Source organism: Mesoplodon bidens (assembly GCF_964165515.1).
Source record: "Mesoplodon bidens genome assembly, chromosome: 14".
Classification (NCBI taxonomy): Eukaryota; Metazoa; Chordata; class Mammalia; order Artiodactyla; family Ziphiidae; genus Mesoplodon; species Mesoplodon bidens.
Window position 1 is genome coordinate 14,246,929 of NC_138170.1, and position 27,847 is coordinate 14,274,775.

General features: G+C 59.7%; 2 protein-coding genes across 2 annotated transcripts in view; both read left to right on the forward strand.

Moving 5' to 3' along the window:
• The first annotated feature begins 300 nt into the window (after positions 1–300).
• PROM2 (prominin 2) lies at positions 301–15,141 on the forward strand. The gene is made up of 24 exons (XM_081254575.1): positions 301–661; positions 1,329–1,378; positions 1,795–1,997; positions 2,093–2,213; positions 2,508–2,571; positions 2,796–2,885; positions 3,171–3,370; positions 3,767–3,841; positions 4,645–4,708; positions 4,953–5,112; positions 5,431–5,583; positions 6,570–6,693; positions 7,246–7,337; positions 7,465–7,549; positions 9,823–9,969; positions 10,457–10,528; positions 11,441–11,533; positions 11,668–11,721; positions 12,025–12,105; positions 12,329–12,397; positions 12,997–13,086; positions 13,313–13,419; positions 13,754–13,828; positions 14,042–15,141. The coding sequence occupies exons 1-23, from the start codon at positions 418–420 to the stop codon at positions 13,815–13,817; spliced, it is 2,502 nt and encodes an 833-aa protein (XP_081110701.1). The 5' UTR covers positions 301–417; the 3' UTR covers positions 13,818–13,828; positions 14,042–15,141.
• Positions 15,142–21,749: 6,608 nt separating this feature from the next.
• KCNIP3 (potassium voltage-gated channel interacting protein 3) overlaps positions 21,750–27,847 on the forward strand; it is a gene marked incomplete at both ends in the record, with an annotated part of 91,379 nt that continues 85,281 nt past the window's right edge. Inside the window, 2 exon segments of the mRNA XM_081254400.1 lie at positions 21,750–21,770; positions 21,772–21,852. Coding sequence (XP_081110526.1) covers positions 21,750–21,770; positions 21,772–21,852 — 102 coding nt within the window.

Genomic DNA, 27,847 nt, shown 5'->3' on the forward strand with positions numbered 1-27,847 from the left:
GTTTTCCCAGGCCCCAGATTTGGCGGCTGCGTCTGGGCGCAGGATGTAATAGTTGAAATTGGGCTATCCTAGATAACCCAGAGGTACTGAGGTGCCTTCCCCACCCAGCTCCGGAGGCAGCCCTCCCAGGAGCATCTGGGGAGGGGAGAGGGCGCCCAGGCTCCCACCCCAGGCCGCTGGGAGCGGGTCTGGACCAGGCCCTGCCCCCCACCCCGCAAACCCCACCCCCAGCCCAGGCCTCCGCCCCTGCCCCGGCCGCGCTCCGGGCGGGTGCCCAGGTAGCCCAAACCTGTCGGGCCGGTTTCGAGAGCAGCGGGACGGAGGCTGGTGAAGGATGCACGGCCTGCCCCGTGCGCGGCCCGCACTCTCGGCCGCCTGAGCCCCGTCCGCCCGGCCCGCAGCCCACCGGCCGACCCCATGGTGCGTGCGCCCGGCCTCCTGGCGGCCCTGCTGGGCCTGGGGCTGGCCTTGGCCCTGGCCCTGCGGCGGGCGGGCGCGGCGGACTGCGGGGCCCTCGGCCCGGCGGAGCGCCTGGCGTTCGCCCCGGCGGCCAAGACCCGCTGGCTGGCCCCTCGCGTCCGCGCGCCGGGGCCCCTGGACCCCCTCTACGGCACCGTGCGCCGCTTCCTCTCCGTGGTGCAGCTCAACTCCTTCCCCGCCGGTGAGTGCGCTCCTCCCCCGGGCGGGCCTCGGCGGGTATTGGGTCCCCCCTGTGCACCCTAATCTTCTCTCCACCGAGGGGCGCACCCACCGTCGGCAGGCACTTGGAGGGCAGGGTCCCCAGCACTCCCCAGCCCCATCTTCCTCCCCAGAAGGCCCGGGCACCCAGGGCATCACCTTCCTGTGTGACCTTGCACAAGCCCCTTTCCCGCTCGCAGCCGCGGTTTCTCTGTCCTAAGGTAGAGGAAGTTACAGTCTAAGCTCTCCAAGAGGCGGTTGAGCTTTTTCTCTGGGTCTGGTGGCGCCGTGGAGGTTGTGAGGACCAGGGTGGCCAGCAGGACAGCTCCCAGCCTGTCCCCTGCCTCTTAAGGGAAGAGCTGCTGCTAGGCCAGGCCCCTTCTCTGCTTTTAACCGGGCTGCCGGCTTCCCCGCTGCAGGGCCTACCTGGGGGGCGCAGGAGGCGGGGTGAGCCAGGCCTCCCTGCAGACACAGCCTCCTGTAGCCCGGCTGAGGCACGAGGGCTCCGGGCTGTGGTGACGCAGCCTTCTCCGAGGGTGCCCAGGTGGTGGGAGGACCCCCTTCGGAGAGCCCACCTTTGCCTGGCATTGGGGGTGGACTCAGGGGCAGGGCAGTCGCTGCCCCCAGACCCAGCTTGACTCTTTTCCTAGAGCTGATAAAGGCCTTGCTGAATGAGCCATCCTCCGTGAAGGCGGATGAGGTGAGCGGCTGGGGGCTTTGCCGGGGGAGGGGAGGGTGTTCATCGGTGAGCCTGAGAAGGGCCTCGTCGGCTCAGCCCGCCTTGCTGGGTGTGCCCCAGGGTGGGGTTTTCTGGCATCCCTTCCCCTTCTCCGTGAGCACTGCAGTCCGCGCACCTGATTTCTGACCACGGAGCGGCTGTGGGGTTTGCAGGGAGCCCTATAGCCTCCCTGGACTTCAGTTCCCTTGTTTGTAGGATGGTAAATAACACTAAGGACCCGGTGCCCCTCACAAGAGTTAAAGGAGATGCGAGATGTGTGCATAGTGCCCCCGCCCCCGAGCGTGCCTCCCTCCCCTCGGGTTTCCCCCCGGAGTCAGGCGGGAGACGGCTGGGATGGCAGGCTCAGGACAGTCCTCATGCCTTGCTGCCCTGCCCAGGTGGTGCGGTACGAGGCAGGCTACGTGCTGTGTGCCGTGCTCACCGGCCTCTACCTCCTGGTGGTGCCCGCCGCTGGGCTCTGCTTTTGCTGCTGCCGCCGCCGCCGGTGCTGTGGGGGCCGAGTGAAGACGGAGCACAAGACGGCGGCCTGCGAGCGAGGCACCCTCGTGGCCTTCCTGCTGCTGACCACCCTCGTGCTGCTGTGAGGGGCGCCCAGGTCAGGCGGGAGGCGTGGGCCGAGGCCCAAGGTGCCCACGGGCATCCAGCCAGCCCCTTCCTCTTCCCCCATCCCTGCAGGATCGGCGTGGTCATTGCCTTTGTCACCAACCAGCGCACGCATGAGCAGATGGGCCCCAGTGCCGAGGCCCTGCCGGAGACTCTGCTCAGCCTCCGGGGCCTGGTCTCCGATGTCCCCCAGGTGAGCACCGAGTAACCCCGCACGTGCCCCCATGAGCGCCAGCCATGGGCGGGACAGAGCAGGGTAGGTCCTGCAAATTCGTGCGTAGCCTGCGAATTAGAGAGGGTGCCCCTTCCAGCACGCACCTGACTGCCCCCTGCTGGAGAGTCACTGTAATCCACGACGGCACCCACCGTATTCTCAGGACAGACGCCCAGCTGTGGCGGGTAGTAGGGAATAAGGGCTGGGGAAGGGACGGGAGCTGGGGTGTCCAGTGACAGGAAGGAGCAGCCTCACGGCCCTGTGTTTGCCTAGGAGCTGCAGGCCGTGGCACAGCAGTTCTCCCTTCCTCAGGAGCAAGTCTTGGAGGAACTGGATGGTGAGGGTTCCAGCTCAGGCCTGCCTTGGGGAGGCCTCTCATCCCCTCATCCCGGGCTCCACCTGGGAACACCCTCGCAGAGGCGGGGAGAGGGTCCAGCTGGGGGGCACGGCAGCCACTCTGCCGCAAGACCACCCTCCGGAACCCAGGGGAGGAGGATGGTTGGGTGGGGAGGCCCCTAGTCTCCTGGGGGCCAGCCCTGCAGACTGCCCTGTGCTCTCCAGGTGTCCACAGGAGCATTGGGAACACGATCCACACGCAGCTCAAGAGCACTGTGTATGAGGTCCTGGCCTCCGTGCTCAGCCTGGGCCAGGGTGAGTGTCGCTGGGGGGCAGGCCCTGCCCTCGCCCAGCCCTGCATTTCTTACACTAAGTCAGCGGTCCCCACCCCTGACTTTCTCACTGCTTTATCCTAGGATCCCTTCTGGCACCTTTGCCCACTCCTGGCTTAACGTGCCCCAGGGCAGTTTCCATTATAACTACAGAGATTAAGGATCACCAGTCCCTTGGGTTTGGGAGGGAAAGATGTTCTGCCTCCTGCAAGATCTCCAAGGATGCTGTAGCATTGGAGACCAGTCAGTCCAAATGTGGGTCTCGCAGCCCTGCAGGTCGCCGTGGACCACCTCCAATCCCTGAACGCCACCTCCGTGGAACTTCAGGAGGGGCAGCAGCCCCTGGCGCCGGCTGTCCAGGGGCACCGGGAGCGCCTCCTGGCCCTGCTGCAGGAGCCTGGCTGCCGGGGCTGTGCAGGGGCCCTGGACAGAGCCCACGCCTTGGAGCTGGGAGCCGACTTCAGCCAGGTGCAGGCCCAGGACTGAGGCCCCTGGGGCGAAGGGGGCTGCTCTGCCCACTGCTCCAGGAATCCCTGGGCAGCCTCTGTTCTGGGTGTTTCCTGAAGTGGACTCCTGATCCCTTTCCCTGGGCTGCCCCTCCCCTCTCCACGCACCCAGGGTTAATGATGGTCAGCCTGGCAGTGGGGTGAGAGCTTCCCTGGGCCACGCACTGTGCCGTGAGCCTCATGTGACTTCGCTTCTTGAGCTCTCACTGCCAGCCAGGGCCTTCGGGGCTGTGGTGGTGCCCATCTTGCACACGAGGACACTGAGTATTCAGAGACCTCTGCCCCCATCCTTTCCCCAAGGACCCCTCCCAGGCCTCTCCGTGGACTTTGTCATAACAACCCCCTCAAACCATTTCAGGTGCCCTCTGTGGATGATGTCCTGCATCGGCTGAAGGGTGTCCCAGAGGCCAACTTCGCCAGCATGGTGCAGGAGGTGAGTGCCTGCCCCAGTCTACCCGACTTCTTTGCAACCTGGCTGGGAACTCTGATGTGAGGGGCCTCCGTTTTTCTCTTTTGGGGTGGGAACCCAGTTGAACCTAAGACTTGGGTCACATCAGGGCCTCGCCTACCACGTGGCACCCTGGGCTGGAGGCTCACGATGCTGGTCCTTGTGTGCACGGGGTCTGGTCGGGGAGGCAGGCCTGGAGCTCAGAAGGAAGAGCTAGGACCCTCAGGGGGTGGGGTCTGGGGTTGGCCAAGGAGCGAGCATGCAAGCTGAGCCCCAGACGACAAGCGGGCTCTCCTGGGTGGAGACGGGCTGAGGGGAAAGGTGTAGCATGAGTCAGCACCTGTGACCCAGGGCCTGGAAAATGCCGGGGTTGGGGAAACGGTGAGTCAGTCGTGCTGGGTAACTAGAGCAGAATGTTCCAGGAGCAGGGAAATGGGGCCTGAGGCTGGAAGAATAGACTGGAGCTGGGCTTCAGGGAAATAGACCTGGTGGTCCTGTGCAGAGTGGCTGGGAGAGATAAGAGGATGGCTAGGAGTCTACTGCAGTAGTCTAAGCAAGAGGGGTGGGGACAGAAAGGAGCAATGTTTGGGGGAGTTGAGTCAGGCTAGGCCGAGGGAGGGGAGAAGAAGGCACTGACCAAGAGAGCAAAGGGAAGCCTGTTTCCTGATTTCCTGGGCTGGGAGCACCGAGGGGGGATGCTCTCCCACTGGACCTGGCGATGCAGGGGTCCCCCAAGCTAGGACACCCGGGCGGAGAGCAGGAGGCACAGCTGCATTTGGTTCCGGCAGGAGAACAGTACCTTCAACGCCCTCCCAGCTCTGGCTACCTTGCAGACGGCCGACGTGATCAGAGGTGAGGCCCTGCCCAGGGGCCAGGCTGGCTGCCTAGGATGCCCCCCAACCCACCCCTACCAACGAGGCTTCTTGAGAGACGAGTGGGGTCGTGGGGTGGGGGAGGTGAAGGCTGTCCTCTTGGCTGGGCCTGGACGGAGAGTAAACCATCTCTGTGCATCCCAGATGTTCTTCCTGTGCATCCATCTCCTCCCTGGGCCCCTGGGGGTCTTCCCCATCCCATAAGCCCCTGCTGCTTTGGGCAGAGCTGAAGAAGGTGGTGGCCCAGCAGCCTAGAGAGCTGAGGACACTGGTCGAAGCATTCCCAGGCTGGGAGGCGGCTTCTCGCTGGAGCCAAGCACTGGAGGAGATGGAACAGAGCAGCCGCCCCTACCTGAAGGAGATGCAGAGATACGAGAAATACAGGTGCCTGGGAACCCGTGGAGGGGGGTGGAACGGGCAGCTCCGCTTCTCAGCCACCCTGGAACCAACTTCCAGCCCTCATCAACCCTCCTTATACTAAGTCTCCGCCTCCATTTAAGCCAAGACCCCTCTCTCATTGGGCCTCCGTGTCCCCACCTTGGCTGTGTGCCCTGGGGATCTGAGCCTGGGAACCCTATAGGAAGTCACACTTCTAAAGCCTCAGCCTTGGGGTAGTGGCCCCACCCAGCCACTAGGTCCTCCACCAGCCCCTCTTGTGCCCACTGCTGCCCTTTCCGTGACGTCCCAGCTTCTCTGTGGCAGGTGGATTGTGGGCTGCGTGCTGTGCTCCGTGGTCCTGCTTGTGGTGGTCTGTAACCTGCTGGGCCTCAACCTGGGCATCTGGGGGCTCTGTAACGGGGAAGACCCCAGCCACTCGGAAGCCAAGGGCAAGGCTGGAACCCGCTTCCTCATGGTGTAAGAAGGGCTGGGGAGAGGAGGAGGGTCTCTCCCCCCACCCCCGGGCTGGCACATTCCTCTCATGCCCATGGACAGCTTCTGGTGTAGCTGCCGGAGCGAGTCCTGGGGATCAAGAGACTGAGCTGTGGTCTGGCTCTGGGCTGACTTGCTGGGTGGCCCTGGGCAAATGATAACCCAGTTGGGCCTCAGTGTCCTCGTTTGTATAAAAGGGTTGGCCTAGAGCAGGAATGCAAATAAGAAGCACTTCCCCTTCCCACACCAGTGGCAACTTTAATAATTAATGGGCACCTTTTCTCTCTGAGCCCAGATACAGCCTCAGAATCCTGCTTAACCCAGTGTCCAGGCAGCACTACCATTCGGAGGTGGCACCAGAGGTAGAGTCTGTTTGCCAGCCGTGAACTAGATAGTCTCTAAGGCCAGGGCTGCCACATTCAGTTGTGCAGGAGGGTCACTGTATAAAGGTGCCTGGCCAAAGGGGAGAGTGAAATCCAGCCCATGTTTCACTCTCCAAGCCTCAAATCCTGGCACGGGGCCATGCCTGTCTCACAAAGAAGCCTTGGTCAGTGGCACAGGTCCTATTCAGATGCTGTAGGTTGCTGCCTCTGCTGGTGGGTCATGGCTGGCCATGCCAGGTGGCCCTGTTGAGGCCGAGCTCTGGAGCTGGTCACCTCCATGTGTCCTCGGCCCAGAGGCCGGCAGCCCTGGCTCTTTGAGCAAAACAGCTGTGCTCTCCTCTAGGCTGCCAGGGCCAGCCAGGGCAGCAGCGGTAGGGTGGGGATGGGGGAGGATGAGGTGGGGACGGTGAGCAGTTCTGAGTCCTCTCTCCTGCCCTGGAGGCTGACTCCTCCGGCTCCTCTCCCCGAAGGGCTCTGCCCCGGGGCTGACTCACTGACCATGCTGGCCCCGGGATGGAGATGGGGATGGAGGGCATGGTGCAGGGCATCCTCCCTCCTGTCTCAACCTTGTTCCTCTGCCTTCCCCAGGGGTGTGGGCTTCAGCTTCCTCTTCGCCGCGCCCCTCATCCTCCTCGTCTTCGCCACCTTCCTGCTGGGTGGCAACGTGCAGACCCTGGTGTGCCGGAGCTGGGAGAGCGGGGAGCTATATGAGGTGGGCCTGCCCCGCTCTGGGACCCAGGGGGACGTGGAGAGAGCTGTGGGCAGAGCAGGAGGTTTAGAGGGACGTAGGAGCCCGAGGGGTTAGAAGGGAGAGAGAGAGACAGGAGGAATGATGGAGATGGCCAAGGAAAGAGATGGAAAACCCCCAGTGAGAGAAGAGAGCCGGTGAGTCCCCGGAAGGCTGCCCAGGCCCCAGGCAGGGACCTCGAAGGATGGCGCCCAGACCTGAGGCCCTCCGCCCTCCTAACACTGAGTCTGGGAGTTGGGGATCCTTGTTTTCTGTTGCATTGAGCAGGTGAGCCGAGATGCTGGCCTGGGTCCTCTGCTGAAGACCAGGCTGGCCACCCTCCTGGAGAGTCACGGGGAGGGTCCCTGCCAGGATTTAGGGCCCAGGAGTGATCTGAGTGAGAGGCAGGTGTGGGCTGGAGTCACAGGGTTGTGGTCTCTGCTGTGCCAGGGCGGCGTGGGACTAGGCCCTGGGAAGCTGGGTGGCCTTGCCCCCCACTCCCTGCTCCAGGCCCGTTCCTCTGTGTTCCTTCCCCAGTTTGCAGACACGCCGGGGAACTTGCCGTCACGCATGAACTTGTCCCAACTTCTTGGCCTGAAGAAGAACCTCAGCGTCCTCCTGGCCTATCAGTGAGCGGGAAGACTGGGCTGGGGGACGGGGTGTGAGGAGGGGCTGAGGTGGGCATCCCATTAGGATGACGTCAGCCCCCACCTGCCCTCCCTCCTCTCACCTCTGATGCGTGTCGTTCCTCCCCAGGCAGTGCAAGCAAGGGGCTGCGCTCTGGACGGTCCTGCAGCTCAATGACTCCTATGACCTGGAGAAACACCTGGATATCAGCCAGGTGAGAGAAACTTCTGGAACACAGTGGGGACCCCTCCTGCAGATCCCCCCTCTTCTGATCTTGCCTTGTTGAGGGACCATCTCCTTGAACCCGAGAAGTCTGCAAGAGCAGTTGAGGTGCCTCAGGGGCAGAGAACCCAGGTGCAAGCTCAGGACCTTGCCTGGGGCTAGAGCCCAGGGCAGCTTCCAGAGTGTGTGGGTGAGTGCATGCATGCCTGGAGGCTCGGACCAGCCCTGAGCACTGTGCTCCCGGAAAAACTGAACACAGGTGAGGTTGAGGCCGGACAGGGTGGTGACAGTGAGTGAGAGGACTAGGGTGTGTGTCCTGACTGAGGACAGGCATTGGTTTGGATGCTCCAGTTGGGAGTGGGGTGGGGGGTGGTTGGCGAGGGAGTGTGACAGTAAAAACGACGGTGATGAAGCTGGGTGCCACTGGAGAAGGGCTCCCCACAGCCTGTTCCCTAACCACTGGACTTTGCCAGAACTTGCAATGTAGAACTGGAGAGATTTATTCACACTGGCAAGAGACAGTTCTAGAACAAAGAAAAGGAAGTGCTCCTTCATGAGAGGAGACGTACTTTGAGAACGTGGTTCTCCTAAGGGTGCACAGAAGCTGTAAAACACCCCCTCCTTTCCTGTCTTCACGCCTAAATGAGGTGGGAGGAGAGCTGCCTTGGCTCCCAGGGTCCCCCAGGAGCCCTTCCCAAGCATATTCTGGGAAAACCACATTTCTCCCACGTGCTTCTCCCCCGACCCCTCCTAAACTGCTAACTCCTAATTCTGCCTTGTCTCCGGAAACCTTCCAACTCCTCTTGAACCCACCACCTGCCCCTAGTCCGCAGGGTAGCCTAGCCACGTGGTCCAGATTTCAGTCCCAACTCCACGCCTTAAACTATAACCTGGGGCAGTTTCCTTAATGCCGTAGCCATCTCCTCTTTCAGCGTCTCTAATCAGAGGAGAGGTCCACTGAGCCGGCACTGTCCTGGTGCAAGGCCACGGGGTAAAGGCTGGCCACGGAGGGCTGTAGGAGGGGGCCCTGTGCTCTGCTGGCTGAAAGGGGAGGGCTCTCAGCCCTGGTCCAGGGAAGGGAGGGGTCCAGGTCACAGAAGAGTCTGGACAGATAGGGCTTCAGGTCCAGAGGGACTGGTCAGTCCTTGGGGGCCATCTGGCAACAAACCAAATGTGACCTTAGGAGAACTTGTCCTCGAAGGAGATAATAGTGAGCTGATGATGCAGAGATAATTAAGACAGGTGTGCTTTCCCGGCACCAGGAGGACTCTGCCCGCCTTGAGACCTCTCCTTTACCTGTGTGTTACTGGTGCCCGAAATGCTGGTCCAAGACCCCTGCCTCTGAGAGGATGGGCCTTTTCTCCCCCTGGGGAAGGCGGTGTGAGGGATGGTGAGAGGTGAGCTGAGCTGGGCTCCATGCTTTGAGGTTCCTCCCTGTCTTCAACCTCTCACCTGTGAAACATGAGGCTGAATTTCATGCCCTTTAAATCTCTCCCAGCAACGGTTGGAAAATGTCGAGTCCCTTTTTTTTTTTTTTTTTTTTTTGCGGTACGCGGGCCTCTCACAGTTGTGGAGCACAGGCTCCGCATGCGCAGGCTCAGCGGCCATGGCTCACGGGCCCAGCTGCTCCGCGGCACGTGGGATCCTCCCGGACCGGGGCACAAACCTGTGTCCCCCGCATCGGCAGGCAGACTCTCCACCGCTGCGCCACCAGGGAAGCCCTCGAGTCCCTCTTTAAACTGTGCTCTGTCTTAGAAATGTGATCGTGTCTATTCACTCATTCATTCATTCACTCATTTTTACACATTCAACAAACCTGTACGGCACCCACCACGTATGAGCCTCTGCTGTAGACGCTGAGGGTTTGGTACACAGTGGGCAGGTGAGGTGCCATTCTTGTGGAGCTGGTGGCAGTAAACTAGTACCCAGATCAGGTGCCGTGAAGACCTTAACACAAGGTGACGTGATAAGGGTGGGCCGGGGAAGCTATGTTTCTTCTGGGTGGCCTGGGAAGGTCTGTACTGCTGTCCGGTAGACAGATAGGTGCTGGAGGAGAGCTGGGTCTTGGTGGGGGTAAGGTGGAGTCGGGGGTGGGTGGGGAGCAGAGGTCTGGGAGCCTCTCTGGGGCTGGGAGTGTCCAGGGTAGGGGCCCTGGATATCCAGAAGGAGGGCGCTGAGGGCCTGCTGACCCCTCACCTAGGATAGCAACTCTGGGGTCCTGGCTCAGCCACTGAGCACCGCTCCCCCCTGCTCCCACCCTCGCAGTACACTGCCAAGCTGCAGCAGGAGTTGCAGAAACTCAGAGTGGACGTGAAGAATCTGGACCTGCTGAGCCCAGCCGCCCGCCAGGACCTGGAGGCCCTGCAGAGCAGTGGGCTCGAGAGCATCCACTACCCAGGCTTCCTTGTTGAGGTCAGCAGTGGGCACCTCGGGCCAGACCACGGCAGAGCGGAGGGGCCCGCAGAGGAGCTGGGGGTCGGGGAGCTGTCTCGCCTTGTCTTGGCCTTCCACTGTCCCTGGACTCCTCCACGTGTCCCTGGGGCCTCTTCTGCTGGGGGTGTCTCCAGACCACGTGCCCCAGCTGCCAGCACATGGGCTGGGCGAGAATGAGTGTGCCTCCACCCAACAGCGTGTGTTGCTGTCCATGGTCCTGAACCCACTGCTGTGGTGAATGCTGGTGGGACGTCACCTCTCCGTTGGGTTACACCAGAGGGCGCCTCATTTTTTTTTCTTTCCTAATGGAAAGTGTCTCATGTGTTTCACAATTTCAGGTCAGACCCACTGTGACTGATGTGTCACAATAGACTTAGCTGGTGTGGGTGCTTTTGAGAAGACTGGGAATTCTGGGGCTGGGGGAGCCGGGGTTCATCCCCTCTTGGCCTCTCCTGTCCGTCTCCAGATTCAGAAGCCTGTGGTGAATATCAGCGTGGAGAAGCTGGCCCAGGAGCTGGAGGGACTGGCCCAGGCCCAAGTGAGAAGGGAGCAGAGACCCCACTTGGCAGGCTGGAGCCAGAGGCCTGGGAGGGGGGACGGGGTGGGAGTGCCTGGATTGGGGAGGGGACTGAGGGCCCCTGCCACCGAGGGCTGAGACTCTGGACCCCCGGCTGGGATGAAGGGTTCTGTAGCATCAGTTCTGGCTCAAGCTCTACCACCAACTGGCTGTGTGTGGCCTTGGGCAAATCATTCCTCACCTCTGGGCCTCGGCATCTTCATCTCTAAAGTGGATTATCACCCACCTCAGATCAGATGACGTCAGATGTGGTCTGACATTGCACAGCTGGGCAAGCATTGCTAGGTGCACACCGCTTGTGGAATCTGCTGGGACAGATGCTGTGAGGACAGCCCGATGGATCAGATATCATGATAGTTGCCTTAGCTTAAAATGTACTGGGAAAAGTAGCACTTTGTATTTATAAATATAGAGAGAGTCCGCCTGCCGATGCAGGGGATACGGGTTCATGCCCCGGTCTGGGAGGATCCCATATGCCGCGGAGCGGCTGGGCCCGTGAGCCATGGCCGCTGGGCCTGCGCATCCGGAGCCTGTGCTCCGCAACGGGAGAGGCCACAACAGTGAGAGGCCCGCATACCGCAAAAAGAAAAAAAAAAAAGTTCTCTTCAAGACATCTCATAGACACCCCTCCCCTACCCGCCACGGTGCTCAGAGCAAGCTAGGGCCGGACTTGGAACTTGGGCTCAGGCCCCCGAACCCAGATCTGGCCAAGGAACTTAAGGAGGCCTCAGCTTTCTGCCTCTGAGCCCAACCTCTGATTCCAGCACTTTCCACATCCCTTCAGTATGTCTGGTCGAACGGTTTGGTGAAGGATGTGTCGCCAAAGCCTGTCTCGGCCCGGGCAGAGTGCCATTCTGATCTGTCTCCCCTCAGGACAATACTGTGCTGGGGCAGCAGCTGCAGAAGGAGGCCCAGGGGCTCAGAAACCTCCATCAGGAGAAGCTCCTCCTCCAGCAGAGGCTTGTGGTAAGTCTGGAGGCTCAGGGAGGCCGGGACCTGGAGAGGAGATGCAGGCAGGGGGCAAGGAAGAGGAGAGGGATGCTGGAACGCTCCCTCCTACCAGTTCCTTCCCCTGACCAGCCCTGATCTCTTTTTCACAGGCTCAGCTCAACCTCAGTGTCCATGCCCTGGCCGCCTCCGCCCCACTTCTCCAGGTGGCTGCTGGGGGTGGATGTGTGGGGGGGGAGCAGGTGGGCAGCAGAGGGAGGAAGATGGTGCGGGCCCAGCTGGCTTGGGGCCTCGCCTGCTCTGCCCAGGCGCACTGGAAGTTGAGGGTGGGGTGGGAAGAAATGAGGGTGGGTGGGCAGCTCCTTGAGGACCACCATAGGTGGCCTCTGTCCTTAGGGCCTAACACCGCCCACCCCAAGGTGAGTATGTTGTGTGTCGTACGTTGAGTTAATGAATGGATGAGTGAACGAGCGGCTGTCCCCTGACTGAGCCCCTCTCCCCTCCCCCAGCTGGAGACCTCAGATGTCCTGGACAGAGTCACTCACCTGCAAGGGGAGCTGCCTACCTGGGCCACCCGCATCCTGAAGAATGTGAGTGGGAGGATGGGGCGGGGGTGGGGGTGGGGCTTCAGAGTCAGAGGTGAGTTGAAGGGTTAAGGCTCGCAGGGCTCCCACCCCAGGATTCTCCAGCCCTGCCCCCTCACCATGACTCCCAGGAAAGCCAGCTTGGCCTGTTCTGATGGTGCCAGGCATGGGGGGCAGGGGTGCTGGCCCTGAGACTACGACCAGCCCAGGGCTCCTGTCTTCCCTGCAGGAAAGTGAGTGTTTCCTGACCCGGGAGATGGGCTACTTCTCCCAGTACGTGGCCTGGGTGAGAGAGGAGGTGAGTGTGGGCTCAGAGCCTCCTGGCCTCAGGCAAGCTTCCAGCGGTGCCAGCTGTTCAACCTCCTCTGCCCCCCGAGAGCCCCTGGGGGTGCCCTAGGCCTGCAGGATTGAACCCAGCCTCCCAAACCTGGCATCTGGCTGGCTGGGTTCTGCCCATCCCCCAACCTCTGCCATAGCCCTTCTCTGAGGCCTGAGCGTGGACCGGGCTGTCTACCACCCACACTGGACCGGCAGGGGTCTCGCTTAACCCTGGGTGTGTCTGTACATGTGTGTGCGAGTATGTACGTGTGTGCAGTGCATTGTGTGTGTGTGCACACGTGTTGCCTCCCAGTGAGAGTGTGACTTAGAGAACAGCTCTGGGCGCACAGTAGGGGCTTAACCCAGGCTGGTGAACAGGGTGGGAAAGGCAGGAGGTGAGTGACGAGCTGATGGAGTGTGTCCTCCCTTCTCTGTGTTGCCACATCCGTGTGTCTGTGTACAGCCGTGCAGTGGCTCCCCACTGCGTCCCTGGGCCTGTTTGTGTCCCTGGCAACCTCCCTCTGAGCACCTGTGGGTCTGGGTGTGTCTGCATGTACCTGCCTCACGTTGACACCACAGGTGACTCAGCGCATCGCCACCTGCCAGCCCCTGTCCACAGCCCTGGACAATGGCCGTGTGATCCTGTGTGACATGGTGGCTGACCCCTGGGTGAGTGACCCCCCGCCCACCAGGGCTCGTGGACGTGGAGGCCCCCATAGGAGGAGCAGCGTGAGCGGGGCCCTGCCCCGGGCCTGCACCCCCGTCCTTTCCCTCAGCTCTGAGAATGCGTCCCCGTGCCCCACACTGAGCCAGCGGGGGGACTGGGGGTGCAGAGTGGGGTGGGAAAACGCCACTGCCCAGACACCGTGCGCTGACCTCCCCTGCTCTGTTCCAGAACGCCTTCTGGTTCTGCCTGGGCTGGTGCACCTTCTTCCTGATCCCCAGCGTCATCTTTGCTGTCAAGACCTCCAAATACTTCCGTCCCATCCGGAAACGCCTCAGGTGAGGAGGCTGCCAGGGGCCCAGGAAGGAGCCCTTCCAGCTGCTGGGCCGGGGCCCTGCTGCACCCCGTCTTGAGACCTCCAGGCAGGGGAGGCTTACGCCTAACCCTGAAGAGTCACACAATCTGAGGAGCTCCAGGTCCAGAAAGTTCTTCCATGTGTCTGCCCCGAATCCTGCTTGCTGCAACACATCAGCCAGACCTAACTTTTGGGCACTCTTGCTACCCCTGAAGAGCTTCTGAGGCAGGAAACTCCGGGCTCTGGGCTTGTTCCTGTGTCGGGGCTGAGGGCCTGGGCCTGGGGGCCTCACTCACTCATTCCCTGTGATGCTGCAGCTCCACCAGCTCTGAGGACACTCAGCCCTTCCACATCCCCCGGGTCACCTCCCTGAAGCTCTAGGACCCCAGTGAGTGAGTTTCCCCCCGCTTAATTCCTTGCTGCCAAGGGTGGGACTGAGAAGGGAAGGGAAGGGTTTGGGATCTGGGGTCTCCAGGGCCCAGGAGGGCAGGAAGGTTCTGGGACTTGGCTGGGACTGATAGGCCTGAGCTCAGCTCCCCCCACTCCCTCCCCCTCCCCCTCCCCCTCCCCCTCCCCCTCCCCTGTTTGTTCTTAATCCGCTACAGGGATATGGCCCGCAAGGTGATGCATGGGGCTGCCTGCCTTCCCTGCTGACTTGGCCTGGACCAGAGGATTTCTGTCGCTTTTGCCACCAGAGCCCAGGCTGGCATCCAGGCCTGGATTGTCCCCCAGTTCCAGTTACCTGAGCCCATCTTGCTACTCCCTTTGCACCCCTTTTGCTCATGATCCCTTCATTCATGCTCAAAAACACACTTACCTTCTGTTGAATCTCAGAGCCAGCAGGTTCCTCCAGGTGTGTCTCCCTCATCCTCCTTGCTGCAATATGTTAGCTCCAGGAAGAGCCTGTTCTCCACCCAGTGGAACCTCCTCCTCAGCCCCTTGGGCAGGACAGAGGCCCTGCCCAGCCCCAGTCTGTCCCATCTGCCCCTCCCCCTGCCTCGCACACCTCTCCAAGCTCCTTGCCCCCTTTCCCCCTCTCCTCTGACCCCCCACTTGCCCCACTTCACTCTATCCCCTCCCCAGCCCTCACTTCCTCCCCCCAGGGAAGCCCTTTCCCCGCTTTGTCCCCTCTTTACCATTTGCCACTACCTGTCGGCCACGGGGACCCCTCCTGCCCAACTACACTAATCAGGTAAAGCCACCAAGCAGGCCAGGGGCCACCATGGCCTGGGCCTGGGCCGGCTGCAGGCTCTGCCTCGTGGCCCCTGAGCCCTCCACTGCTCAGGGGGTGGGACCCCCCACAGGCCCCGGCCTGGATGTCTGGCCCCCAGGGGGTGTGGGACGCCCGTGGGAAGGCTGAGCCCCCGTCTGCACCTTGGGCTGGAAGTCACACTGCTGTCCTCGGCTTAGGGAGCATTGACTCCCTAAGAAGGGACCTGGGATGTGGGCTGGAGCGGGGGCTCCCCCTCGGCTCCCCAGAAGGTAGCTTCTTCGACAGTCAACACCCAGCTTTCCCAGGAGAGATCTGGTGGCCACAGAGGATTTTGCACTGTGGCCCTTACCTCTTCTATCCTGTGCCCGTGACTGGGCATCACCTCTAGTCCATCCCTGTGCCCTCCCTGCGTGCTGGACCCTGAGTTCCAGAAATGGGGAAGAGGAGGGGAGAGGAGAAGAGGTGGACAGGACCTCGGATGCATTAAAATGTTCTCACTTGGCTAAGTCTTGGCCTTGGATCTTTCAGCTCTCCAAGGCTAGGGCCCTGGATGTGGCTGGTGCTTAGTGAGTGTTTGTGGAGAGGAGAATCCAAGGCCTCCTCTGACCACAGGCATCCAGGGGTCCCCCCAGTAATCAGCAGGTGGGGAGTGGAGCCCACACTGAGAGCAGGCAGACCTGGGTTCACACCTGGCTCTAACGTAACTAGGGCACCTTGAACATGACCCATGGGCCCCCTAGACCTCAGTTTTTCCACCTATAAAATGGGGAAAATAGTCATAGCCGCCTCCTAGGGTTGTGAATAATGTGACAATGTGTGGAAATCCCTTGGCAGGGGCCTGGCACAAAACAAATACTCAAATGCTGCTTTTTTTTTTTTTTTTTTTTGCCATGACTGCTCTGGGCCAGGGGCAGAGCTGGGTCTGGGCAGATACAAGCGAAGAGGGAGATGGGTCCCTGTTCAAAGGAGCAAAGCCCTTCAAGATTAGAGTCTGCTGAGTTTCAGAGGGTGTCTATGTTTAGTTGCATCTTACAAACCAGCAACAAATTTGCTACTAGAAATTGAGACGGTGCCTACACAATGTATTGTCACTATTGCACGCACACTCTCAGACCAGCATCCTTGAATGTAGCACAATCGCCTCTTTTGGGCTTTTCCCAGAGGATTCTTGGCTTGCTTTCCATGTTGCCCTGTGTGGGGCACTGTAGCACCCTGCATTTTAAGAATGAGATTGATGGGATAAAAATAGAACTAGAAAATGATTAAAAATCATTTCTAGTTCTCTATCAAAATTGCCATCTTATCTTTTATGTATCTGAGCAAACTAAGTATGGTTATTTTAAAGTTCAATAACTCCCTGATATGGAGCCTTCTGTGAGTCTGTTTCCAGTGTCTGTTGTTTCTCTTGGTTTTTGTTAGTATCGTCTTGTCTCCTCGCATACTTGGCAAAAATGGAGTGCCACACATTTTATATGAAAACCTGTAGAAATAATTTGAGGCACAGAATGAAATTATCTTGCTCCATGAGGATTATGTTGACCTTGGGCAGATGCCTTGGGATCCTGCAAACCAGGTTTTTTTACTTTACTTTCAGGGACTGAGATGATTTGCAGTCCCTCGGAGCACTTGTCTATTTCTAGTTCATTCATATTCTGGGGGTGAAACCCTCTGGGGTCCCAACCCAAAGCATGAAAGATTTGCCGGGTACCCCCTGCTCTTGGTGGGCCTAGTTTTGACCTTCTTAGTCCCAGAGGCTGTTAACAGCTCTGCTCAGCACCTTTGCAGTATCTTCTGGGATCAGCAGACCCCCTAGGGAGAAAGCAACCCCAGCTGCCAGCACACATCTCTGGGTTTCCTTCTTTTCCCAGATCTTGGCCCTGTGATGTTTTTACTGCCTTGTTTGTTCCCTGATACCCCTGAATCAAACTTTAAAAAGTATATTTTTTGAGCAGCTTTTAGTTGTCCTCAGTTGGGAATTTAGTCCAAATTACCTAGTCCAGCATGATCAGAAGTTAATAGTCCTAAAAAATTAACTGATTTTCCCCCTGTGAATTGGGAAAGGCTGCCACTCATTGAATTTAGTATCCAGAAACCTTGGCCTAGGGCATTGCACATGGACTTTTCAAAGGAGCTCAGTTCAGAGAGCATCACCCTGGGCTCTGGTAACCTGGGGGTGGGGTGGCACTCAGCAGGTGACAGACAGAAATAGCCACAGAGAGAAATAATATTACATATTTTCCCAGTTTTAAAATGCTGCGATCCTACAACGCTCATCCTATGTTATGTGTGAAACAAAGCCCCTTCGAGGTCACAGTCTCATCTGTTCTTACGACATTCCCTGAAGCAGGTGGGGATCGTCATCCTTGTTTCACGGTTGAGCAGATGAAGCTCTGAGAAGCTCTGTGGCTGATCCAAGGTCCCATAAGTTGAAGCCCCGCCAGGCCTTGATTCAGATGCCCTGACCCTGGGCCCTGGAGGTTTCCTCCTGGGCACGCTGTCAGCCGCGTTCCCTGTGGGTGTGTGGGAGGGAGGCTCCGTCTCCCAGGAGGTGTGATCCAAGTGTCCTTGCTGTCCCTGTAGCAGGAGGGATGACAGATTGGAGGCCCTGGGAGTTCTGCCAGCCTGGCCATCCCAGAGCAAAGGCCATAAGCAATGAGTGGCAGATTCTGCCAGAGAAATGCTACATGGGCCAGGGTGTCGGGTCCCAGGTGGCTGGCCAGTGTAGTTCTGTCTGGCCCCAGGTGTGCAGAGGAAGGGCCATACGGTTAGGGGCCTGCTTAGGCTCCCTGAGGGGACAAACAGTTTCATTTATTGAGCTCTGAGTATAAATCGGGAAGTGTGCTGAGGACTCACATGTATTAGCTACGAGATAGACACTGTTATTTACCTATTTATGGGTGAGAAAGCTAAGGCACAGGACTGGATGTGGGCTGAGTAGAAAGGGCACAACGTACCCCAAAGAATCAACTGATAAGGGGGGCACTTTATAAGTCAGGTGATACCTGAATTCTCTGGGTGGTCAAGGTCAGCATCCCTCTTACCCTCCTGGACCCAGGGCTCTGAGTTCCTAGTGCCCTGTCTCTCCAGACCTGAACGCAGGGACTGAACCAGGAGGCTGGTGGCCAGCCTGGGCCACACCCTAGGATGCTGGAATGAAGCCTCTTCTCCATGGCCCCTAATCCTTCCTTGCACTTCACGGATGTGCCACTCCTGGAGCAGTTAGCAGTTACCCATCTTACAAACACTGAGCACTGCAGCACCGGGGGAGGGGAAGGCAGGGTGTGCACAGAGATGACGCCACCCGGCCCCTGACTTCTGCCCAGCAGCGATGCACAGTTTCAGCAGCCCGAGCCCTCACCATACTGAGGGTACCCAGGAGTCAGGCTTTGAGGCTGGGGGAGAGATTTGGGGGAGGTGAGATGAGCCCAAGGGGAGGGGTGGGGGACCCTCCCTTGGCATCAAGCCAGAAGGAGGGGGCTTTAAAGAAAGCCTTCAGAGCCTTCCACGTGTCCCCTGCACTTTGAGAAATCCAGCGGACGAGTCCCAGCCCCACCTGCGAGGCCTAAAGCTCAAGAGACAGGCTGGCTGCTTTGCCGGCAGAGCCAGGAAGAAGGCTGCTGGCCCAGACAAGGGCCTCGTGGGAGGGAGGGTCAGCTGGAGGCTGCCTGGGGGGGGGGGCGTGGACAAGCCTCAGCTGTGCGGAGATGGAGCTGCCTGGGGGGGTGGGGCTCCTTGGCACCCCTGAGACCTACGTGAAGTACGCTGGTCAGGGGGAAGCTGCAGAGGTGCCCAGTGGTGGCCAGGCTCTGAGGACTCAGGGAGGTGCCCGCAGGAGGGAGAGGTATAGTTTCCAACCTCTGCCAAAGCCAGAGTGACGTTCAGGACAGCTCCAGTGGGAGGCCCCAGCCCACCTGAGCTGGGCGGAGGCCTGGGCTGTGCAGCAGGAGGGCTGGCCTTGAGCAGGGCCTGGACCCCAGCTGAGGCTGTTGTGTGAGGTGAAGTGACCCGCCGTATCTCCCTACCAAGCGGCATCCCGGGTCTGCTAGGTTTCCATCCAGCCGCCGGACGGCGGGCAGCGGAAGAGGTTTCCAGGGCCAGTGGAAGACACAAATAAGGCTGCATTCGGTGGCTTTCCAATTCCACAGCTGTGCCAGCTCATGGTGACACCTGAGTGCTGTGGTGTCCGGGGAAGCACTGTTTTGGGGCAACAGACGTTTCTTGAGCTCCTGTGGGGAGGGGCTTCCACATGCCTGGTGAGACCCACCTCCACCCAGAGGGGGCCTTCCTCACAGGCAAGGGCTCTTGGTGGAGCAAGGGCCCAAACCGTGAAACTGTACTGAACATCCTTCTGTCTGTCTCTGTCTGTCTGTCTCTCTGTGCCCCTCAGCCAGGGGAAGGCAGGACCAGGGCCCGAAAGGGTCCGGAAGAAACATACAGACTGGGGACTCCGCGGGGCCAGGTGTGGGGTACCGAGGAGGAGGGGCTTGAACTTGGGCCTGGAGTGGAGAGGATTGTGTGTAACAATTGAGGAAGGTCCGGAAGACCCCCAAGGCTTGTGGGTAGGGGTGGTGTGAGCCCCTCACCACGATGGGATGAGAGTGAGGCCCTGAGCCAGCTCAGATGGCATGCCTCTTCTCAGATACAAGCTACTCAGCCTTCCTCCAGGCTTGAAATGAACCCCTCCTTCCCCCTTCCAAACTCCCGCATCCTCGGGCTCGCCACTCCGCAGTGTGAGGAAAACCACAGCTGAAGCCCATCAGGCTGAAGAGTTCGTGGCCGACAAGGCAAGGTCGTCCTGAAGCCTTCCTTAATCTTTTTTGGGTCTGATGCGCTGCCAAAGAATCTCCGGAAACTCCCAGACATTCTCAGGGAGAGTCAGCTGCTGCCCATGTGCCCACAGCACTGTCGGGCCCGCTGAGGCCCACGTGGGGAGCCCTGCTCTGGGGTGTCCTTGACCTCCACGCTCTCCTGCCCTTTCTCATCCCTGCATTCCCCACAGGCCTGTGTGGGACCAGCTGGAAGCGCTCTAGAAAAGCCCCCGAGGGTGCTGGGGGAGGAGGGAGGGTGGGGGGCACAGATCACGGCGAGCCACCCCCCCATGTGTGTTTTATGAGGTGCACCCCCTTGGTGGCAGCTGAAGTGGGAGGTACCCCAGGCCCAAGGGCATGGGGGCCTGGCGGGGGAGGGCGGCTGCCCTGTTTTCTTGTAGCTGGAAGCTCATTAACTTGTTAATTCAGAAGAAAGCATCTCTGGGTAGTGGAAGTTCAGTCCTGACGCCAAACCCGGGGTCAGGGGTCTTCTCTGGTTCTACCTCCGAGCACCAGGCCATAACCAAGGCCAGGCCTGTCCTGGACAGCACAACTGGCAAGTGTCCAAGTTGATGTATGGAGCGTGGGAAGTTTGGCGGGTCTTAGCCATGTGTTCACTTAGGGGTGAAAGGAAAAGGCTTTTTGCACCAGCTTTGTCACTTTCTAGCCTATGACCTTGGGCAAATCCTTTAACTTTTCTGGGTCTCACTTTCATCATCTGCAGAGACAATGACACTTCCCTGCCAAGGCCACTGTGAGGACTCAACATGTTCAGGGAATCCCTGCTTGCTCAGAGCCAAGGTCACCAGGTGAAAAGGGCCCCAGGTTCTCAAGGAGCTCAGCCTCTGAGCCTCACCCTACAGCTGCCCGCACCTCTTCCAGGACACAGCCATGGGCAGCGGGGAGGGGGGCCAGGGTCTGCTGAGTTCCTGCCTGGCATGAGGCCCAGGCGGTCCTGGAAGTCCAGTGGGGCCAGACACACGGGCTGCCTCCTGTCTAGAAATAGTCCTCCTCCCTCCATGGGCAAACAGCTCCAGACTATTTTCTTCCTCCCACGATCTGAAAGTTGGAGCTGATTGGCTGGCTCAAAAAAAAAAAAAACAAAAAAACACCCAAAAACAAAAAACTAAAAAAAAGAAGGACGTGCAAGTGCTCTTGTGTGCCCAGAAGAGGGGGTGTCTCAGGGCTCTGTTTCCAGGGGAACCAGTGGCACAAGCTGGCTCCTTCCTCAGGGTGCAGAAAAGAGAAACTTGGCTGAGGTTTCAGGCACCTGGCTCCTGGGTGGTTTCCCTGGGGGCTGAGCAAATGCCCAGGAGTCTGCCCTCCTGAGGGGCAAGGGTCCCCCCTCCCCAGGATGCTCAGGGGCCCTCACCCCTTTCCTCCACCACCACAACCCCCAGGAGGTCTGGTCAGGTCCCTCAGCTGCCCTGATGTGGTCCCAACCTGAGACACAGACGATGGGAACAGATGCCAGGCTCCCTGGAGTGTATAAGGAGCTCAGGTTTGGAGAGGGCTCCCCTACGGCAAGGCCCCGCGTGCGGTGAAAGGAGATAAGTAAGGGTGGGGCACCCATGAAACTAGCTGAAGGACCCCTGCCTGTGACCCACGCGACGTGGCCCTGGTAGCCATCACCATCTCTGGGTGGTGCGAGCCCATCAATGGGGCCATTGAGGGCTCAGTGCCCGGAGCGATGTCCCCACCAGGAGGATGCTCTGGATACGAGGGGTCATCTGCAGGGTGGCTGGAGGGACACCAGGGAGATCCCCCTCCACAGCCCACCTTGACTGCAATGGCCCGAGGTCATGGGGCGGGGGTGTCACTCCACCTGGTGTCCATAGGAACCAGTAGGATGAGAGAGGGGGCAGCGAGGAGGGGAGGGCTGACCTCCCCGTGCTGGGACAGGAACTTGTGCCGGAGCTCCCTGCCCCCAGCCCGGGCTCTCGGTAAGCCCCCACCCCTCCCCGCTCCAAGGCTGGGGAGCAGAGTGTGTGCTACAGACAGACGGGGCGGGGGAGGGGGACACACAGAGAGAGAGAGAGACCCCCGGCGACAGGCTGAGAGGGCAGGGTTAGGAGTGGTTTATACCCAGAGAGTGGGACGGAGAGCCTGGGAGAGAGACGGAAAAGATGCGAGAGGGAGAGGGAGAGACACACACGGGGTGGGGGGAGGTGGAGCGGGGGAGGAGACAGAGCAGAAGGGGCGGAGCTTAGGGTAGAAGCGCGCAGGGAGGGCGGGTGGACAGGGGGCGGGCGCGGAGCCGCCGGTAACAATTACGTCTGGGTCCCAGCAAACATGAGGCAGCTGCCAGCCCGGCCCGGCAGTCCTGTTCTCCTCGGCTGCGCGGTGGGGAAGCCGGCAACAGTTTCCTCTGGTGCCCAGGATGCAGCGGGCCAAGGTAGGCGCCGGCGCGGGTGGAGAGCGGGAGCTTCTGGGGGTTGCCCAGGACCAGGGAGCGTTGCTGTGCCTCCTCCTTTGACCCCAGCCCCTGCTGTCTCCTGTAGGGTCGCTTTTGGGAAAGTAAGTGTTGGGGTGTCCTGGCTGGGAGGCTAGACTCCTGGGGCCCCGTTTGGACGGCAGGGGCTTTAGGTATTTGTGGAACAGAAGCTGGACGGAAGAGGAGCTTGGGGTCAGCCACCTGGTACAGTTAAGTCCCTGGGGCAGGTGCCAGAGTGCTGACCCTGAGCCTGGGCCCATGGCCTTTTGCGTTGGGGGAAGGCTGAGTGCTGGGAGGCGGTGTCTTACTCTTGAAGGCTGGTCAGTGAGTGCATCGTTTAATTATCCAAGTAATTAATGAATATCCACTTCCTAAAGGGCTAGGAGACCCCTGACAAGGACGAATGTGATTAGTTCCTACTCTGTGGGGCGCTTGGGAGGTTGGAGACAGAGAGTGCAAGGAAAATGCCTGGAACAAAGTTCAAGAGATGGTAGCGAGGTGTTGGGAAGGATGAAGGATAATTAAATGAAAAATAAAGAGGGAAAGGAAAATAAGCTAACCCCCAGAATAGTTAACACTCAGAAAATCTGTCCTGATGCCTTGCCAGCTCCCCACGTGTTTGGGACAGTCTTGCTTTGGAGGGAAGAAGACAGACCAGGATTAGATCTGGCTGCTCGTAACAGAACAAATAACAGTGGTTTGACCAAGGTTGCTTGCATTTCTCTCTCATGCAGAAGTCCGGAGGGAGGCAATAGAAGGCTGGCACAGAAGCCCTACGGTCAGCAGGGACTAGGCTCCATCTGTCTCACTGGCTTCTATTCTTGAGGTTACGTTAAGGTCCAAAATGGCTGCTGGAGCTCCAGCCAGCACATACAGGCAGCAGGAAGTAGAAAGAAGGGCAAAAATAAATCTCGACTAAAATCAGGGTTTTATGGGTGAGGAAGAATGGATACTGGGCTGGCATGTGGCAGTCTCCCCCAACTCCACCCCCCGCCCAGAGATGGATTCCTGCCTCTCTGTCACCCGTGAGGACAAGCAGCCCAGAGTGGGCTTGTGGCTGCTGATTCCAGGCCACACTACCCCAGAGCCCCAGGCCACCCCTGCTCTATCTGTTCCATTGCTCAGGGGTGCCAGGAGGATTGGCAGAAGTGCTGACAGGAAACCCTTCGAGGCAGGCAACAGGGCATGTTGAAAAGGTATTTTCTCTCCAGGCACCTTAAGCCTCTCCCACAACCTTCAGGCAGACAGGGCAGAAGTAGAGACACTTAGCGCCTTGTTGCACGCACGCTCACGTGCCATGTGCTCGCTGCACACACGTGCCACAGCTGGCACAGGTCCCATGCATCCAGGGTCGTCACTATGAACGTGCAATGCACAGCCACGCCCTGCGACTGTGCCCACAGCTGCCCGTGCTGCATAGCCCGTGTGCACACAGGGGTGGGGACTTCTACAGAGTCAGGCGGCACGCAGGTGTGCACACAGCCCACTCCGTCCACCAGGCATGGGACAGTCCTCCTTCTCTTGCCTTTCCTCTGCTGGCCCTACCTGCCAGGAGGCCACTGCCTGTCCCTGCCGGATGGGTGGAGTGAGTGGCTCAAGTCCCGCAGGTGCATATTCCCCTTCCCTTGGCCATTGTGACCCCACACTGGCCTCCGCCTTCCCTCACAGTCGGGCCCCAGCGGATCTCGCGGTGCCTGCCGGGGGCCTTCCTGCAGCTGGGCTGGCCAGAGGCTGGAGTGGGCCCCTCACCTTCTGGTGCTGGGCCGGGCAGGGCCAGCGGTCTGAGGGAAGCCACCATTGGGTCCCTCACCAAGGTCAGCAGGAGGATTATGAAAATCACCTTCCCCTCTAGTGGCAACAGGGACTACAGTTCAGAGCACAGGCTGGGAGTTGCCTGACTCAGCCACCCTCAGTGCCTGTCACTGTCATTTGTGGATCCTCACAGTGTCCTGGGAGGGCAGGCACTGCCACTTCCCCTTTCACAGACACGAGGCTCCAGTGCGGTGGGGACGGGGGGGCGGTGGGAGGGGCTCGTCCAGCCCAGCACCAGGACTTGAGCTCCGTGAACTCTTAGGAGAAAGGAGCAAAGAGAACTGCAGGCTGTGCTCCTGGGTCTTCAGGGAGGGATGTCTTCATGACCCGGCATGTCCATCGGGACCCGCTACCTGCCCCGGTTCCTGCCTTCCTGTGGGGCATTTGTGGGAGGTGGGCCCTAATCTTCTCCCCTATTTCCAAAGTAATCAAAGCCCTGAACTGTAATGGGGAGTGTGGTGGCTCTGACTCTTCTCTAGGTGGAGCCTGGGACAAGGCCAAGGCTGAAGGGCAGGAGCCCTGAGGTGGCCACTCCTCCCTCCGTGGTCTTTCCAGCAGGCTCTGCACCTGCATTATTCCCCTGGACCCCCAGGCAGCCCTGAGGTCGCTCTTGGTATTGCGCTCCCTTTACAGATGAGGAAACTGAGGCCCACCCATGATTGCAAGCTATAAAGTGTTACAGCTGGGATTTGAACCCTGCTCTGTCTTGCTCTAAAGCTCAGTTGCCTAGGGCTTGGGGGGATGGATGGGGAGGTCATGGGAGAAGGCTACAGGGAGAGAGGGGCGTGCCTGTGACCAGGCAGCTGAGGAGGTGCCCCATCCCTGTGGGGGCTGGCTCCATGGAGTTATGGCCTGTTGCACCCTCCGAATCCTTTGGAGAGTGCACATAAGTCAGATCCCGCCCCTGGCCACGTCTCCCGGTTAGCCATGTGACCTTGAGCCAGCCACAGCCCCTTGTCTGGGCTGCAGATCCAGAGCTGCAAAGGAAAGGACCCCAGCATTTTGATATCAGGAGCCCTTTTCTCATCAAAATCTTCTGCCAGAGAGGGAGCTGCTTTGCCACCTCGGGCTGGCTTGGGGCCCATCTACTCTCCCGCCCCACCCCAAGGCATCTCTGGTGATGGCCAGGAGCGGCTGCAGAGCCCTGAATGTGGCCTCTGTGAGGAAGAGGGGCAAGTTTGGTTTCCAAGGCAAAGAAAGGAGAAGGGAAAGAACTTGGCAAGTCTTCCTTTGCTGGTCCTCCAGCCCCGGGCCGGAAGGAGACAGAACAGAAAGGAGGGTGCAGTGTGGAGTGAGTCACTGTGTTGCCCTCCCCATCTCCCCATCCCCAGCTGACTGATGTTTCCCTGGAACGGGTGCATCTGTCAGCTGTGATCAGCCCACATCCTAGAGCGCCACAGAGCGGCCATGTGACAGGGAGAGAACCAAGGGGACCTGCAAGCACCTGAGTTGGAGGGGGATTGCTGAGCTGAGCTGGGCAGGACAGCTGAGAGGGGCCTGTCCCGTCTCCCGGTTGGCCCAGCCTCCCCGCTCTGATCTGTCGCCTGAAGTCTCTGCCCAGCTCTGCCCTCCATCAGGCTGGCCCTCTGCCTCAGCTAGGCAGAGCAGCTGCTGGCCTTTGCCGGCCTCATCTCCGGCTCTGCGGCCGCCCCCGGTCCTCCCCTGCTTCCAGCACATGCCTCCAGGGCAGGCAAGGGGTAAATCCGAATTCTCACTGCTGGTGCTATGCCTGGCCCTGTTTTAAGATCCTCTCTTGGGACTTCCCTGGTGGTCCAGTGGTTAAGACTCCACGCTTCCATTGCAGGGGGCGTGGGTTCGATCCCTGGCTGGGGAACTAAGATCCCGCATGCTGTGGGGTGAGGCCAAAAAGAAATCCTCTCTCAAGATGGGCACTCTGGGCGGTGAGCCCAGAGAGCCAAATTCTAGCCCCAACCCTGCCCAAGTGACTCCGTGAGCTCCGGCAGGGTCCATCCCCTCCCTGGGCCTCAGTCACCCCATCTGAGCCTCAGATGCACTCATAGCCTCTGCCAGGCCCCCACTTGAGGTCGGGCCCTGTGCTGAGCAGTGGGGGCTGGGTGTAGAGGTGGGGAGGCCACCACCAAAAGCTCCAGGATGCTGTGGTGCAGATCGCCCCGCCCCACACATATGCCTCCTGGCCTGTCACAAGGCCCACGCCCGCTATTTGTAATTGACCAGCCCGGCCAGGAGCGAAGGTGGCTGCGGAGATAACACAGCTGCGCCTCACCAGCTGTTAGCCCAGCTCTGCATCAGCAGATCTGGGCTCAGTCCCAGCCCCCTCCTGCCCTAGCTGTGTGTCCTCAGACAAGTTATTTAGCTCCCCTGTTCCATGGTCTCCTCGTTTTCCAGGAGGAAATATCATCGACCTCCTAGATACATAAGATCCTACACCAACCCGCTGAGCGCAGCCCCTGGCGCATTGCAAGAGCTCCGTAAATGGTTGGAGTGTCAGTGTTATCATTTTGGGATTACTGAGTAGAGCCTGGGAAGGGCACCCCGACGGGAGAATGCTGTCAGTGAGTAGCTCAGAGTCCACCCCTGGGTCGATGAGAAGCCCTCATTGCCTGGGCAGCAGAAGGCAGGTGAAGAGCTAGTGTCCTGGCCGAGGTGGCAGCATGAGAGGCAGGGCAGGGACAAGCCAGTCCTCCCCTCCCCTGCTCCAGTGCTCTGGGAGGGGCGGCACCCAGGCGCGCGCGCGCGCGTGTGTGTGTGTGCGCGCGCGCGCACGCCTGTGTTCTTCAGGGACTCGTGACGATCTCAGCTCCCCTCTCAGGAGGCAGGGTGCCTGGCCCGTATCTGTTGGTGCTCAGGGGTGGAAGGAGAATCGAGGCTCCCCGAAGCCTCCCTATCCCAAATCCTTGGGGCCCGCACGACACAACGCCCATTGCCACTTCCTGCCATCTGTCCCAAGTGCTGGAAATAGAGCAAGCAAAGATGAGTGGGCGCTCAGTGAGCTTGCCTGCAGGAGCACCCATGGACGGGGTCAGGGCGCCAGGCAGACCCACGGCTCAGCAGGGCTACACGTCCCCCGCTGGCCCAGGCTCTGGCCTCGAGGCAGCTCCAGCCCCGCCCCGCCCTCCCCCCCACCCCGGGAAGGAGGGAGGTTGCGAACCCCAGAGTCCTTCCTCCCACAGACAAGGCCAAGAGTTTCCTATCCGGTGGGATAAGCACTCTAAACCTTAGCTGCACTTTCAGATTGGCTGAGGAGCTTTATAAAAATAGAGCAGCACAGGCCCCACTGAGTCAATAATGCAGCCCCCCGGGCAGGCAGAGATGGGGAAGTCTCCCAGGTGATTCTCATGTGCAGCCAGCTGAGCGGAGCGAGTTGGGTGTCCCCGCTGATGTCACTGGGCCCTGGGCTTGGCCTGCCCCTTGCACTGAGCATCAGAAGGGTGAAGAATAGTGCTAATCACTCCTGCTTGGGGGGGTTGTATATGTCACCTTGTTTAACCTTCTCCATGGTCCCGTGAAGCCCTGTTATTATCCCCATTTTACAGATGAGCAAACTGAGGATCAGGGTGGTCAAGTACTCTGTCCAAGGTGGCCCAGCCAGGAGGTGAGGGTCCAGGAATCAAGTCCCTGTCTGGCTGACCACAGACCTCTTCCCACTGTCCTGACTGCAATAACATCAAGCAGCTTGAAATTCCCCCTCCTCAGCTAAGTGTGTCTCTGAACCAGCATCCAGTGGGTCCTGGTGGCTCTTACGAAACTGTTCATGCTGTGTCTCCTGCATAAATGCCTGTAAACATTTGGGAGAAGTTAGCTGTGCCTTTTGCATATGCATTGACTCAATAACATTACCTCTGAGGAAGGGAGCCTGGATGTTCTCGCCCCAAAGGCTGCCACGTGCCCACAGGTCACCTCTGCCGAGCCTTCTCTGAGATACTCTTTGGGGGTTCTCTGGAGCCCAGCTGACGAGAACCACAGAAGCTGAGCCAGCTGCTCAATGGTCTGGCCTTGGAGTGCCCCTAACAGCCTGACCAGATGGGCTTCCACAGGACGGAGCTGTGCACGCTGGGCATGGGGCAGTGAGCAGGGGCAGCCACCATGTGGACTACTGGCCTTTCTGGGGGCCTGTTGGGGCTGAGGAGCCACCAGGTGGGATGTCCCGGTCCAGGTGCCAGTG

Excerpts from the sequence above, each read along its gene's own strand:
- PROM2 (XM_081254575.1), top strand. The coding sequence starts at position 418 with ATGGTGCGTGCGCCCGGCCTCCTGGCGGCCCTGCTGGGCCTGGGGCTG. Across the intron at positions 1,379-1,794 it reads CCTCCGTGAAGGCGGATGAG|GTGGTGCGGTACGAGGCAGG; the intron begins GTGAGCGGCTGG and ends TGCCCTGCCCAG. Across the intron at positions 11,722-12,024 it reads CCTCCGCCCCACTTCTCCAG|CTGGAGACCTCAGATGTCCT; the intron begins GTGGCTGCTGGG and ends CCCCTCCCCCAG.